The 15,528-nt window shown below is 40.4% G+C and overlaps 1 protein-coding gene across 1 annotated transcript in view; it reads left to right on the forward strand.

Annotated features, from left to right (window-relative positions):
• The first annotated feature begins 315 nt into the window (after positions 1 to 315).
• Positions 316 to 15,528, forward strand: part of UBASH3A (ubiquitin associated and SH3 domain containing A) — a 43,019-nt gene continuing 27,806 nt past the window's right edge. The window contains exons 1-6 of the mRNA XM_075912231.1: positions 316 to 492; positions 3,427 to 3,480; positions 5,810 to 5,996; positions 11,328 to 11,526; positions 13,790 to 13,959; positions 14,854 to 15,062. Of these exons, the coding sequence (XP_075768346.1) occupies positions 380 to 492; positions 3,427 to 3,480; positions 5,810 to 5,996; positions 11,328 to 11,526; positions 13,790 to 13,959; positions 14,854 to 15,062 (932 nt within the window). The 5' untranslated portion in view covers positions 316 to 379. The remainder of the gene's footprint in view (positions 493 to 3,426; positions 3,481 to 5,809; positions 5,997 to 11,327; positions 11,527 to 13,789; positions 13,960 to 14,853; positions 15,063 to 15,528) is intronic.

A 15,528-nucleotide genomic window follows, 5' to 3' on the forward strand; every position in this document is an offset into this window, starting at 1 on the left:
TGACTCGTTACTGCTTTGGGGTGCATTTAAAATGGTGATCTGAAAGGAAGAGATTCAGTGCCCTGATAGTAGCAATGTGCACTGACTGTGCACTCTGTTGTGCTGTGGACATGTACTGGGTTAGTCCGATTTTACTACAACCTATGGCAGGCATAGGAAGACTGCATATTTTTCTTGCTTTTCAACCACCCTAAAATAAAAATGCAAAGACTAACATGCTGTGCAAACAGGATATCAGCGTTTCTCAAAAAGATCACAAGGGGTTTGAGGTTTTTTATCTTAGCTGCCTCTCTCTCTCTCTCTGTCTCTCTCTCTCTTTCTCTCTCTCTCTCTACTAATTTCTGCCTGTACTGAACTTACATTCACAGGAGTGGAAGAGATGGCAGTGGCTGAAACACAACTATATTCGAAGGTCTTGAACAAAGTCAAAAAGAGAAGCAGCTGTGCTGTACTAGAATCCCTCTTATCTATGGGATTCCCTGCACATACAGCGTGAGTAGCATTAAGTTACCTGAAGATATTAAAATAATTTTCTCATAAAAATTTGAGCACAGCTTGCATTTTTAACAGAGAAAACAGGCATCTGCTTGACAGGGATGTTTCTGTATATAGATAAGATCTCCTAGTCTATGCCTCTTTTATAGCATTTTTGGGGTGTTGATCTAAACCTAAAAAGAACCTATTGTGCATCCATTTTTATATCTAAGATCTAATAACTATCCACTTTTCAGGTTGAGAGATTGTAAAACGTGTTAAACACTTGACATGAACAGTAATCTCCCACAGTATTACCTACAACAGGTCATATTTTTCATTAATCACTTTTGCTGTAATGCAGGTAAGTTTAAAGATACCTTATAGCTTATACTGGATTCTACGACATAGCAAAGACATCTTACCGTATGTAGGATTTTGGAGACAGGGTTTACTTTTCACAAGGCATAGTTTTTCTGTTTATAAATAGCATCTAAACCTATTCAACGTGATTGTCATTTTTACTTTTTTTAAACCCATAAAGTATTTATCTTAGTTTAAGATCATGTTAAAAATTAAATGCCAATGAGGGGCCATCTTTTCAGAATTGAGCGCTGTGTTGTAAAGTCTTCAAATCGTCTTTAAAACATGTTGCTGCTACTGGTGGATGTATGCCTGTTTTTTTTAAAGTAAAGGTAACAGAGCACGGAGCAGGTCTGGATAAAATTTAAAAAGTCACCGGGATTTTTGCTTAAAATTTGAACTGAACAACTTTCTGAGTTTAGACATTTTAGCGCAAGTTTGCAGTTCCTGATTTCAGCCATGACTAACTTTCCTGGCCTGGCCAAAACCAGCTTGTGAGGGAAATAATCGTAGGATAGCCCGATCTTGCATGGTTTAGAGCTGTAGAGCCAGAGTCTCTTTTTAAACACTAAGCCCCAGTTGCATCGGAGCAGTTTAAAGGTACCTTAGTGTAAATGGGAATCACATAGAATCTCATCAACACACTAACCCCCAACTCTTGGCTTGCACAGTACTAATTGTTATTAGCTTTTCCAGACAGTGATCTGGTAGTTTGTTTTACTTATAAAACAGTATTTTCAATATATATATATATATATATATATATATATATGAACTCTTCTGCTTTCTGTTTGAGAGATCTTTGTAGACCTAGGATCCATTTTTGCATTACATTGCCTTATTGTCTGTTATTTGTTTGGAAGAAGTGCATAAGAACCCCAGTCGTAGGCTAGGATACCGCTATGCAAGCCACGATACAAACACAAATGAAAACGTAGTCACTGCCTTGAAAAGCTTACAGTCCAAAAACGAGTTGAGGCAACAGGTAGATACAGACTGACACAAGGAAATAATGGAGCAATGATGACTGGTATGATAGGCAGAGGTCTCTGCTCCCCAGCTGCCTAGCTATTGCCAAGTTTATTTATAGGCCTAATGGCAAAGGGTAGTTTTAAGGAAGTAAATAAAGGAGGATCAATGACTTGGCTTTGTTGTTGTTGGCCAGGAGCTCTTGCCAAGATTCAGGGGTTTCATGGGAGAAAGCACAAAAACTCTTTTGAAAATGTAATCTGTGGGTGGATGGAGGTTGGCATTGGCAAAGAGAAGGCAGGAAGTGACCTATTACTAGTGTATGGGAGATAATAGTTAGAGAAGGGATGGATTGTGAAGGGCCTTGGAAGTGAAAACAAGCTGCTTGTGTGTGATGCTGTGGAGAAAGGGAAGCCAGTGGAAGAAGGCAGAGAGAGAACTGACATGTGCAAAGTAACCAGCTAGGGAAATAGTCTTAACCAGCAGCATCCTGCATTGATACGAAAGGGGTATGATTGCAACCATCATGCCTAGATGTTGCAGTAATCAAGGTACACTATGATGAGCGCTTGAGTGAGAATTTTAGCCATGAGGAGGGACAAGAAAGGCCATACAATAGAGAGGTTTTGCAGAAAGAATCTGCAAAATTTGCACATAGGATATAAGGAGAGGTCTGAGTCAAACCTAACCCCCAGTTTATAGGTCTGAGTGACAGGAAGAATTGTGGTGGTGTCCTCAGTGCTCAAGAACGTAAGCAGTGGGGAGGGCAAGAGGGAAAGATTAAGGGTTGTATTTTGGCCATGTTGAGCCTTCAGTAATAAAAAGACATGGCCTGTCCTAAGTAAGAAAAGCGTGTCATTATGTATTTACAAGTCCACATACACTTTGCTCCCTGGCGAGAGGAAGCCAGAAAGAAGCACATGAGACAAATACATGTTGCTTAATGCACTGCCAGAAGGTGCACAGATACTGCAAAGATGGATGCCGTATAAGAACTTGAACAGAAGGGAATTAAATGTACAAATTTAAGTTCAAGGCCCCAGCAGGCAGAACATATTGTTCAATGTGCATCAAAAATTGTCTCTTGGGTATTGCAAAAGAAACAGAAGAGTAATAGTGAGTTTTAGAAATGTGTCCAAGTTGAAATGTCCAGCTTCCTCTTCCTCTACTGGACTTCTCCCCATCTCCACCACTCCAAGAAACTCCACTCTCGGTCTCAAAGATGTGTATGTATAGGTACATACTGCTCTCAAAACTGAATTTGGCATAATTTGGTTCCATAGAACAGTAATTACGTATTAGACATGACCTGAACCAAATTCCCTGAATTTGTAGCTCAAATTTGTCTCGCCCATAGGCAGAATCCAAACAATAAATCCTTTGGGAAAATGTGGATCCAGATTCTAAATATAAGAGTGTTTGGATCTCAGGTTCTGATTTGCTTCGATAGTGCTTACACTTGGGATTTTGTTTGGCCGCATCTTTAATAATAATGTGGGCCTATATGACGCATGCTTCTGCAGTGTATTAAAGAAAAGTCTCCAGACCTCAAGGGAGAATTTATCATTTATCTTGCTGCGTCTATTCTTTCTCATTGTGATTCCACTTTATTTTTCTTAGGAATAAAGCTTTGGCTGCTACAGGACACAAGACAGTAGAAGAGGCTTCCAAGTGGTAAGAATGATGTGATTTACAGTTCCCCGTGGAGTACTATCAAATGAAACCAAATTAAATGTATTTGCTTATGGGCTGTTTCCCCTCCCCCCCAGGATTTGAATTTAGTAGAATTTATGGTAAAAATGAAATAAAATCTGAGTTCATCTTTATTTTGCTTTATGAGACTAGTCTTATTTGATTGTATTTCTTGTGGGTATAACATTATTTGCAAAAAGTACAAAGTAAAGTCAGAGCAGAGTAACTTTGTTTCCTAAAAGATGGTTCTTTTTTAGGGAAGATGAGAGAACATGTGGGTGTGGGGGATGGATACTGTCATGATCCCTTAATATTGACGTGTTCAAAGAAGGTAGGATTGTGAGGAATCATTATGTTATAAATATCACCAACTTCTCACACCTCCACTCCTGCACAAAACAATTCTTGCTCTCACAGAACTGCATAATGACTGTGGATCAGAGTGGGAAGTATAGGTACTCAGCCCATGAAGACAGGAAGGCAAAGGAAGAAAAGGAGATATTAAAGATCTGAGGGTACGTCTACCTCTAGTATCCTGAAATAGCTACCCCGCATCTACACAAGCCACCTGTTATTTTGAAATTTTTTTTGAAATAACGGGCTCATTTATTTCGCCATCCCAGTAAACCTCGTTGCACGAGGGATAAGGGATGGCTAGAAATAGCACATTATTTAGGGTGCTGTGTAGACACAACCAGAGAGATTACAATTGTAATAGTATTTGGAACATGTTGGGTTAAAGGGCACAACTGGATGGACCCCACAACCTCAGGTGGGAAAAGGCTATAAAATCAAGCTGAATGACTTAAGCATTTGCTGTTTTAAAAATAAGAATCATGATCATGGGTAATATCAGTTGCTACCCTTGGGTTATCTGAATTTTTCCTCCACTCAAGATACTGATGATAGAATAATGAGATGTGGCTGATGCTGATTTATTTTGTTAAATTTATTTATTTAAATCCCAAATCTAAAAGTATATTTACAGTATACACTACTATAGCGGCACAGCTCCGATGCTGCAGCTGTACCACTGGAGAATCATAGTGTAGATGCTTTTCCATTGAAGTAATTATTTCACGCCTCTGAGAGGCAGTAGTTATATTGAAAGAAGAATTCTTCTGTTGATGTCACCATGTCTACAGCAGGGATTATTCTGACCCCATTATGGCATTCAAGCTACATTTTTCACAATCCTGAGTGACATTGCTCGGTTGATCTAACTTTTAAATATAGACCAGGCCTGAGTCAAATCTCAAATCCACAAGTTCTGCTGATATCTGAGATAAAGAAGAAATATAAAAAAGCACCCAGCCACAGCAATGCCTCCTACAAAGGAACCTGTCTTGCTCCAAATGGAGCGATATAGAGAAAATTCAGTTACTCATCCAGATACAAGGGCTTAAAATCAGAACATTGTGCCGTTGAAATATGCATTCTTGTATATTTTTCTTTGTTGTAGTTTTCAGCAAGGCTGAGATGATAGAAGTTATTACTTTTATTCAGACTTTACGCCACAAGAAAGATGGTTCTGGAGTTTTTTAGATCTGGGTTTATAGTGGTATAAAATATGGTGATATGTGCCATTTACTTGTCTCTAACATCTAGAGTGGTGATCAAGTGGTGGATTGCATGTTCATTCCAGCACATGTCTCGGTCAACAGATATACTATAAAACAAGCTCCTTTGGAAGTGATTTCATGCTGTGAACTGAAAAATTCTGAAGCAGATTATGCTCCAGTTCTCAAAGCGGAATGATTGTTGTTATAGATTAGAGAATGATTTATTAATTTCAGAGAATGCTCTCTCTCTCTCTCTCTCTCTGTTTTGTTATTGTTGTTTTAACTAGAGGTATATAAAAATGCCAATTGAATTCTTGTGGATTTTTAATCCTATTTTTTCAAAATTGCCTCCCTTTCTTTTTCAGTTTTGGGTGGTTCCCCCTCCCCTTCCCTGCCCTTTTTCTTCCATTTTCCAGTGGCAAAACACAAAATTGGGGAGAAAAGAAAACCAACAATATTATGAGTTTTCTATTTTCAAAACCTGAAAATTATGTTCTCATTTTAAAGTTTCAAAATAAATGAATGTTAAAAACCAAAAGACCTTATCTCATCAATAAATATTGTGGAGGGGGGAGGGAATTTTTACTAGTTCTAATCTCTTCTTACTTCATTAAGTACGAGTTTCTGATAATATAACTATTCAAGTTTTCTTTCTTTACTTTTACTGTGGATGGCTTTGCCAGAGCAATGGAAGAATGTATATACAATTGTTCCTCAATTTACCCTGTACAACACACTCTCAATTTCAGGTTGCACTCTCATTGTAATGATCCTTCTTTGGATGATCCAATCCCTCAGGAGTATGCTCTCTATTTGTGCCCATCTGGCCCCTTGCATGACAGACTACAGGAATTTTGGAAAGAGAGCAAGAACCAATGTGCAAGAAACAGAGCCCATGAGATTTTTCCACACATAACGCTTTGTGATTTCTTTACGGTAAGAAAGTCTTTAACAATTCCATTGAGCACAAACAGCATGCTAATGGGAAATTGAGATTGAAATCTGAGCTCTCTTGATCATGTATTTTCACTTGCTCTTACAATTATTTTGGACTAATGATCCTTGCAGAATTGATAGAAACTCAGGAGTGATTGTTTTCTATGTGCACATTGATTTTTAGCCACACATCCCTTGCATGCACAAATGATATGTGCAAAAATTATATGGATAAGAGATTCCCTATGCAAAGTTCAGTGGATTCAAATAAATGCCATGTTTTAAAAACCTAGCAACAGTAAACCATAACAGACTATGCTTGGACACAGGTTAAGGTGATTGTGTTTATTTCCTCTACATTTGCAAATATCAGTAAAAATATTTGGATGGTGGACACTGAAATATGATGAACCAAAAAAATGTTATGGACTAGACGTAGGAATTAGAGGAAGATTTTCACGTTTCATGAGAGCAGAGTGGCTGGACATAGACTTTTTTGTGGTCCGATCATTTAAACTTGTCTTGCAAGTAGTCAGTAGTATCTAATTTTGCTTTCTGAGCATGCAAATTAGGTAAGCAGTTCCATATGTAGAATGCGGAGAAAAGCAAACCCTCAGATACATTATCTATATAACATCCTCTGTGCATTTGTTTCACACTGGTTCTGGATGCTGATTGGAAGAATAGTAACTGCGCTAAGTTCACTGTTGAGAAAGTTCCACATACTAAAAATAGCAATGGAAATAAAATTGGTTGTCTGCTTTTTCTTCCTGCTTTGTCTGGTGCTGCATTTGCAGTCCTGCCCATAGCAGCTCATGTTCTATACCTTAATATTGCCATGGGGCAAAGTAGTCAAAAGTATGTAAATAACGTAGGAACCTAAATCTTATTGTCAAAACAATGGGTAATCCTGTGGCACCTTAGGCTATGTCTAAAATACACCCCTCAAAAAAAGAGGAGTATAAGATCTTTCAAAAAGGCACCCTGTTGTCAATAAAACCCATGTCTAAACTGTGGTTTCAGTTTCGAAATGGTGCTTGTTTGAAACAGCGCCATGACGTGATTATGCAAATGAAGCTCAGGATATTTAAATCCCTGCTTCATTTGCATTTTCAAAGTGCTTCATTTACATCCCTCTGCCGACAGAGGGGTGTAGTTTAGACGTAGCCCGAAGAGACTAACAAAAATATATAGGATCATGAGCTTTCATGGGTAAGACCACTTCATCAGATGGGTCTTGCCCACGAAAGCTCATGATCCTATATATTTTTGTTAGTCTCTAAGGGTATGTCTACACTACAAAGTTAATTCGAACTAATGGACGTTAGTTCGAATTAACTTTGATAGGCAATACACTAGCGCTCCGCTAGTTCGAACTTAATTCGAACTAGCGGAGCGCTTAGTTCGAACTAGGTAAACTTCATTGTACGAGGACTAAGCCTAGTTCGAACTTACTAGTTCGAATTAAGGGGTGTGTAGCCCCTTAATTCGAACTAGTGGGAGGCTAGCCCTCCCCAGCTTTCCCTGGTGGTCACTCTGGCCAACACCAGGGAAACTCTATTGCCCCCCTCCCGGCCCCGGACTCCTTAAAGGGGCATGGGCTGGCTACGATGCCCGTGCCAGGTGCAAGCCTGCCAGCACCCAGCTAGCAGACCCTGCACCTGGCACGGCTCGAGCCACCCACCCGATGCCCCCCAGCCCTCCCCCTCTTCCCGGGACCAGGCTGGCGGCTCCTGGGAGCTTGCCCGGGACTGCAAGAGGCGGGCACCCGCCTATTCCCCTAGGAACCCTGGAGGGGATGGACCGAAGACAGTGATCAAGCCATTTGTCTCGTGCCATCCCTCTCCAGCCTTCCACAAACTTTGGGCAGGGACACCACTCCTACCCCCTGGCTAATACCACTCTATGGACCCAACCTCCATGACTTGATCTCACTTCTCTTTAAACTCTGTTCTAGTTCTAGCCTTCACAGCCTCCTGCAGCAAGGAGTTCCACAGGTTGACTCTTTGCTTTGTGAAGAACAACTTTCTGTTACTAGTTTGAAGCCTGCTACCCATTCCTTTCCTTTGGTGTCCTCTAGTCCTTCTATTATGGGAACTAATGAAGAACTTTTCTGTATGCACCCTCTCCACCCCACTCATGCTTTTATAGACCTCTATCCTATCCCCCCTCCATCTCCTCTTTTCTAAACTGAAAAGTCCCAGTCTCTTTAGCCTCTCTTCATATGGGACCTCTTCCAAACCTCTGATCATTTTAGTTGCCCTCCCCTCTCCCACCCTCTCTCTTCCTCTCTCCCACCTCCTTTTCCCAGTCTCCCCGAGTTTTGTTCAATAAAGAGAGATTCTATTTTTGACCACCCGTTTTCTTTATTTTGTACATCAGGAAGGGGACTAGGGAAGGGTAAGTGGAAGGAGGTGAGGGAGGAATGTGGTACGAGCCCCCGATGGGGAGGACTGGGCTGGCTCTGCGGGCTTCTGGGGGTGGAAGCTCTCCTGCAGCCCCCCAATTGTCCCCTCTCCCCAGAAGGCAGCCTGCGGCAAGTGCAGCCGGTCTGATGGCCGAGTGCTGTGATGTGCCTAGTGTGGGCACTCAGGGCACTCCAAGCCAGGACTGCTTTGCAAGCAGGGCACCCCTGAGAACTGTCTGTCTGGGGTGGGGATCGGGTCCCTTTAAGCACAGCCCTCGGCTAGCCTGAGACAGCATCTCCACGCTCTAAGTCCTCCTCTGATGCCCTGCCGGCACTGCTTCCGGCCATCCTTAACCCCGGTTCAGGGTCCACTTAATGTGGACATGCTAGTTCGAATTAGCAAAATGCTAATTCAAACTAGTTATTAGTTCTAGATGCGTTAGTTCGAATTAGCTTAGTTCGAATTAACTAATTCGAACTAAGTTAGTTCTAATTAGCGCTGTAGTGTAGACATACCCTAAGGTACCACAGGAGTATTTTTTGTTTTTACAGTTTAGGACATGTCTACACAGCAGAGCAAAACTTCAGTTACATCAATTACATAGCTGAAGTCAAAATAGCTTAATTAGTCTTTTGGTGCTGTCTAAGGAAAAGCACTCTTCTTTCAACTTCTCTTACACCTCGTGAAATGAGGGTAACAGGAGTCAGAGTAAGAAGTCCTCCAGCTCGACATTATTTTGAAATAATAGCTTACTGTATAGATACGCTCTTTGTAATTTTGAAATAACGTCAATTATTCTGAAATAACGCTGCTGTGTAGACATTTAGGATGTGTCTAGACTACAGAGTTTTGTCAACAAAAGTGGACTTTTGTCGACAAAACTATACCTGCATCTACACTACCGCTGAGTTCTGTCGACATAACGTCAACAGAACTCAGCAGTTTTGTCGATGCTGGTAAACCTCATTTTAGGAGGCATAACGCCTTCTGTCGACAGAGTTTCTGTCGACAGAAGGTGTTATTGCATGTAAACTGTCCTTTGCGTCTACACTACCATGTCGACAAAGCAGCTTGCTTTGTCGACAGAACTCAATGTAGTCTAGACGCTCTTTGTCGACAGAAGTTTTGTCAACAGTATCTGTCGACAAAACTTCTGTCGACAGAAGCCTGTAGTCTAGACGTACCCTAATAGACTAACATGGCTATCACTTTGAAACTTTTGAAAATAAGTAGTTTAGAGACAGATGTACATATTTAAGGGTACGTCTAGAGTACATGGCTCCATCAACGGAGCCATGTAGATTTGTTTGTTCGGCAAAGGGAAATGAATCTGCGATTTAAATAATCGCGGCTTCATTTAAATTTAAATGGCTGCCTCGCTCTGCTGATCAGCTTTTTTGTCGGCAGATCGGGGCAGTCTGGACACTCCCCTGTCGACATGAAAGCCCTTTATTGACCTCCCCAGTAAACCTCATCCTACATGGCATAACAGGGAGGTCGATAAAGGGCTTTCAGGTCAGGGGGAGCGTCCAGACTAGCGCGCTGAGTTGACAAACAGCTGATCAGCTGTTTGTCGGCTCAGCGCGGCAGCCATTTAAATTTAAATGAAGCCGCGATTATTTAAATCGCTGCTTCATTTCCCTCTGCTGATCAGCCTAATCTACATGGCTCCATCGACGGAGCCATGTAGTTTAGACTCACCCTATGTGTCTAAAGATGCAGATAGGTGCCCGGGGGATCTTCAAAAGCTTTTAGGTAGGAAATTCACTTACATGGTTTTGTAAAGCTTTGTCTACACACAGGGATTATTTTGTAAAGCCTTGTCTGCACTCAGGGATGATTTTACACTGAGTTTTTATGCAGTAACTGTACTGCATGTTAGTTAGTTGCAATAATTACATATGCACAGTCAATTGTTTTCTGCTTCAGTGTAATTCAGTGTGTCAATACTAGTTATCTACAGTGCCCATATTATCTACTGTGTGTCTTGCTGTATGACTGTTAGGTGCTTAAGTCTAACTGAAAAATCAATGGGATTTAAAATCCCTACTACCTAAGTCAGTTTTGAAAATGAGGCTTAGGCTCCTAATTAACTTGGGTACTTTTGAAAATTTGACCTCTGAGCAGGGTTTTTACTAAATGCAAAGACAGTATATTCTAAATAACCTCCGCTATGACTATCGGGATGCTCTCTACAGAATGAGGCTTAAACAGCATAGTGAGGTACTGCCTCCCCTCCACTCTAAAAGGATCAATGTGTAAACTCCAACAGAGGAATATTAGAGGTATCACTAAAACTATATTGATCTGTACAGGTTTTAGAGACTTTTGAAAGTCTCCTTCATTGCTGGCAAAGTTGCACATTAGCATCCTTGCAGCACTTCACCATTAGCTTCTTCAGAGATCTATAGAAATAACATGGAAAGGGCAGTGGTGGAGCAGTTGGACAAACAAACTATATTCATAATGCTTTCATACTCTCTAATGCTGCTGAGATTACAAAATAAAGAGAACAAATTTCATAGGAAAGTGTCAGATACTGTGCTATGAGTTGGTTATTGATGGCATTTATAGGAAAATAACATTTATGAATTTGAAATGAATGTAGTGCTCATGAAAGGTGTCAAATGTAAAAGTCTGAATTGACCACAGAAACGATACATAGTCAGCATCATTTTCAAGCTTCCATAGAATGTATCTCAATCCTGTTCTAGGTGGAATATTTCAAGGGATAAGGGAATAATTTAATCTCTATGAATATTCAGTACTTGTTCTTTCTGCTCTTAGTGCCAGGCAGAGTGCCACTCAGTACTGAATTATGGTAGTGGTTTTATGACCTAGATACCTTCCAATAGGAGTTGTTTATGAGGCAGTGGGTGCCCTGGCAGTTTGTAATGCATACTCCTCATATGTTTTCTTTTAGTGTGAAGACCAGAAAGTGGAATTCCTGCATGAAGCCCTAAAGAAAGTTGGTGACAGGTTTTTAAATTGGTTCCCACCAGTCATTTCTCTATCACTACATTCATCTGTCAGCTACCTTGGTTTCTTCATTAATGATGCCCATGCAAATGTCATCAAAGAGTTTGCTGTGGCTTTTGCTACTGAGGCTTCGATCTTGGCAGGTACCATCAATGTCATTTGGAAATTGTCCTAATTTAAGACTCTCCTGAATTTTTTATGGGACTTAGATCAGATTCTATTATTAGCTTAATGCAACCATCCTGCCCCAGAGTTTTGAAACAGTCATGCCTGGGGAAATCGAGGGGTTGAGAAGAGTTGAGTGCTGCTTTCTCACTTACTCAATACAACCAAGACAACATATCAGCCTAAGAGATCTCTTTTCCTGGAAGCTATCTGTATAAAATGGCAGTTCATAAAAAAAAACAGTTCATAGTGTTCTAATTATTTTTAAGAAATCTAAGCAAAGCCTTCACTTAGTAAAAATGTTTTAGGCAATTACTGGGTAGAATTATCTGGAAAATCCCTTACCTTGTATATGTGTCTATTTTGGCACTTAACTGTGGTCATCTCCATTGTTTCTGAGGCTGGCTTGATGTTTGTTCAGTGTTGCATTGCTAAACTGCAGTTTCTGGTCAAGGGTTGGGTTTTCTTTGTTTTGTTTTGTTGTTTTTTAGATAAATTCATGTATACATTAGAAGCGTAATGTAAAACATTAATGTTCTTAGCCTCCAAAATGGAAATGGGAAGAAAATATAAAACTTTACTACCCTTAAACTTGATGCCTGGCTCATAGTTTAGGACAATGGTGAGATTTATGATCATGGATGAGGAAGAGAGGAAATTCAAACGAAAACAAGTCCAGAAGGAATCCATCAACCAAAACCTTATTGTATCAGATCCTCTGGCTCTGTACTTCAGTTACAGCACTGGGAAGGTGATGAGCCCCTTTTGCTTTTGGTGATGTTGTGGTGTCAAGGTCATGCGGTGAAGAAGGGAAGCAGGAAGAACAATGGGCACCCAGACAGAGCTGTGAATGTCTGGAGTTACTGCAGTGCCCGCATGGACTATTCAGCTCTCATGGTTTCCCTTCAGGGACCTGTGCTTCAGGTGATCCTTGGCAACTGCTTGTCTGAGATATGACACACTGAGATAGTGTTGACTTCATTTATGTCACTGATCAAGTTGACAAATATTGCTAAGAATGCCAAAAATTACATTTAATCATTTGTAGGGCCCATTTTACACTGGAATAAGAGGAAAAGAGGGATATATTCTAAGCAAGGTTTCTTATGCTGAAGAAGGCAGAAGAACCAAAGACTCTGCAAACTCAGCTAAGGACTTTGCCATGCAGGTCTGGGATTGCTTGGATGCTACAGTGATGAGCATAGATAGCCTAACAATAACCAGATTAAACTTAAAAAACAAAAACTGGTCTGGTAGTGCGTTGGTGTTGTAAGGCTTGATACAAAAGAGGTCAAAGGGGGGAATCAATCTATATATCTGTCTGTTTTAGAGTTTTCTTCAGCACTCATCACATCAGCATTCAAGTGATCTGCTGATAGGAGCCATGCATTTCCCGCCAAGCAATTTCCATCGATCCCGACCTCCTCTCTCCAGCCCCTGAGATTACAGTGGTTCCTGGAGGTCTAGGGCTACAGGCAACCAGTGCTGCTCCTGTGTGAGGAGAGGAAATAGATGGTTGGAATCCTTAAGCCCAAAACTATCTCCTCATGGAAAGGAGACAGTTGGACTGTGGAGGGGCCCCTATTTCAAAGCCATTATCTAAGCACTTCCTTCTTGACCACGTATCCCATTCATTCTCTACACTCTGTAATGCCACCTCCTCCTTACACTCAGGCCACTGCTTCAGTTGTGAGGCACTGCCTCCCCATGTCATGTCATCCTTCAGAACCCTGGTTTCTGTATATGGCAGGTAGGGCATTTGCAGGGAATGGAGAGGAGTCAAGTGTGCAAAGGACTTTGTGGTGGGGACATGTGGCTATGGAGCATAGACACTATGCAGCTGCATCAGAGAGAGGTAGTACCTCCACTGAGTTATATGCAACTGCAAAGCCCCAGTGGACTGAGCACCAACCGATGGTTAGCACCGGGATTTGGTGGATGGTACTTTCACTTCTGAGAAGTAATGTTTTATGGACAAAAATAAGGGAGTGTTTATTAAGTGAACCAGCAAGAAATGAAATAACTTTCTTTTATAGCAAGGGTAAACTGTGCACTCACCGCATTAAGAATGTTCACTTGGAAACAGAATGAGAGTCTGACAGATTGCCTTTGATTGCTACGTTGCTTCATGTGCTGTGCAGAAGCCTGTGGAATAAAATTCTGCCTTGAGGTAGTAAATAAACAGTCTAGATAAACATCACTTCATTTTGTGATCTTATAGGATTCTGATTTTATTCCTAGATTGCCATATAAAACCCTGCACAAAGCAGCTGCATCTTACTCTGGCTCATAAATTTTATCCTCACCATCAAAAGACTTTGGAACAATTGGCCAAATCTATCAACCCTGGACAGAACTGCCTGTGGACAGCTGCTCTGTATTCTAGAGATATGCGCTTTGTAAATTACCAGGTACAACATTCAACATTACTTAGTTCTCTGTTGTCATGTATTTCAAAGTATTTCTAAAGCAGATTTGTTTTTTAATTTATGAAAATATATATGTGTGCATAATTCATAGTTTCAGTATACATTACAATGCAAGGTGCTTCTTTTGGCTGAAAATTTGTATTCTGAAATCAGTGGAAGATAACCATGTGGCATTGTATGGCACCTTGATATACACACCAGTCAGATCTAATTCCAAACTTACACAGGAAAATTTCATTTTAGTCTTTTATGGCATATGAAAATAAGCAAGAAGAAGGCAATATCACTGCACAACAATAAAAACATACCTACCTTGGAGTCTGTAACAGCTGAAGACCCTAATATAGGACATGACTACGCTCATAATGATCCTTCTACTCAAAGGATTCTTTATTAGAATTGGGTCAACATTTTTCAACTTAAGTTTTTTCATTAAAAAAAATCGAAATGCTTTCATGGCATTTTCACCATTTTTCAGCCAGATCAGTACAACCTATTATTATTTATTATTTGAATTATGGTAGCATCTCACAATCATAGTCAAGTTATATGCCAGATAATTGTAAACTATGGAAAACATACCTGCAAATATTTGTCTTTTTAAAAACTATTCTACATTTGTTACACAAAATAAGATTTTATTGATCTAATCTCTATTTGTATATATATTGTAAGAGCCCACTGCACTCTTTCTCTATATGACAAAGGAAAATGTCATTAGAGTATAAGCTACCACACACACACACAAAGAGAAACAATTTGTGGTACATAGTTAAGCAGCAATTCTCTGAAATGCTCCATTAGTTATAACATAAATATTCTGGACATGAGATCTGATATGCATTTGAAGTTGTTTCTTTTTTAATCCCCTGCCAGATCTTGCGAGCACTTTTCCAATACAAGCCTCAGAACATTGATGAACTAATGCTGAATGCTGGGGATTTGATATATGTTGACCGATCACAACAATTCGATGTTAGTGATGGCTGGGTGATTGGTACTTCACACCGGACTGGCTGCAGAGGATTTCTTCCTGAAAACTACACTGAAAAAGCCAATGAGTCAGATACTTGGGTTAAACATAGGTTAGTAAATCTTCTCTCCATAATTTCCAGCGGTATACATGCATGGAAATAGGTACTGTTCCATATTAGTTCTCTTGTATACGATAATACAGTGAGAGAGGGGGTTTGATCCATTCTGTTGGTAGATATTGGAACCCTGCAGAGATTCTGATTAATTCTTGCTGACAATCAGGAAGCGGGCCTCTTAACACTACTTGGGAAATGAGGAGGTGAGAGTGGTACTCTGGGCAGTGTAGGCCTAGGATCTGTACACAACATAGCATGTAGTGTACACATTTTTATAGTGTGGTGTCACCCACAATTACAAAGAGCAAGTTACTGAATGTTCAGGAGTCCTCAAGGAACAGTCAGACTAGGGGGCAGAAGGTTTGAGTTTAGAGTTTGTGTCAGGCTGTCACTTATATATGTTTAATTAAGCCAATCTGCAGGAAGTTTGATGCTGATCCTATGGAGCACGCAGATGAAT

Source organism: Pelodiscus sinensis, chromosome 1 (genome assembly GCF_049634645.1).
Source record: "Pelodiscus sinensis isolate JC-2024 chromosome 1, ASM4963464v1, whole genome shotgun sequence".
NCBI classification, from domain to species: Eukaryota; Metazoa; Chordata; order Testudines; family Trionychidae; genus Pelodiscus; species Pelodiscus sinensis.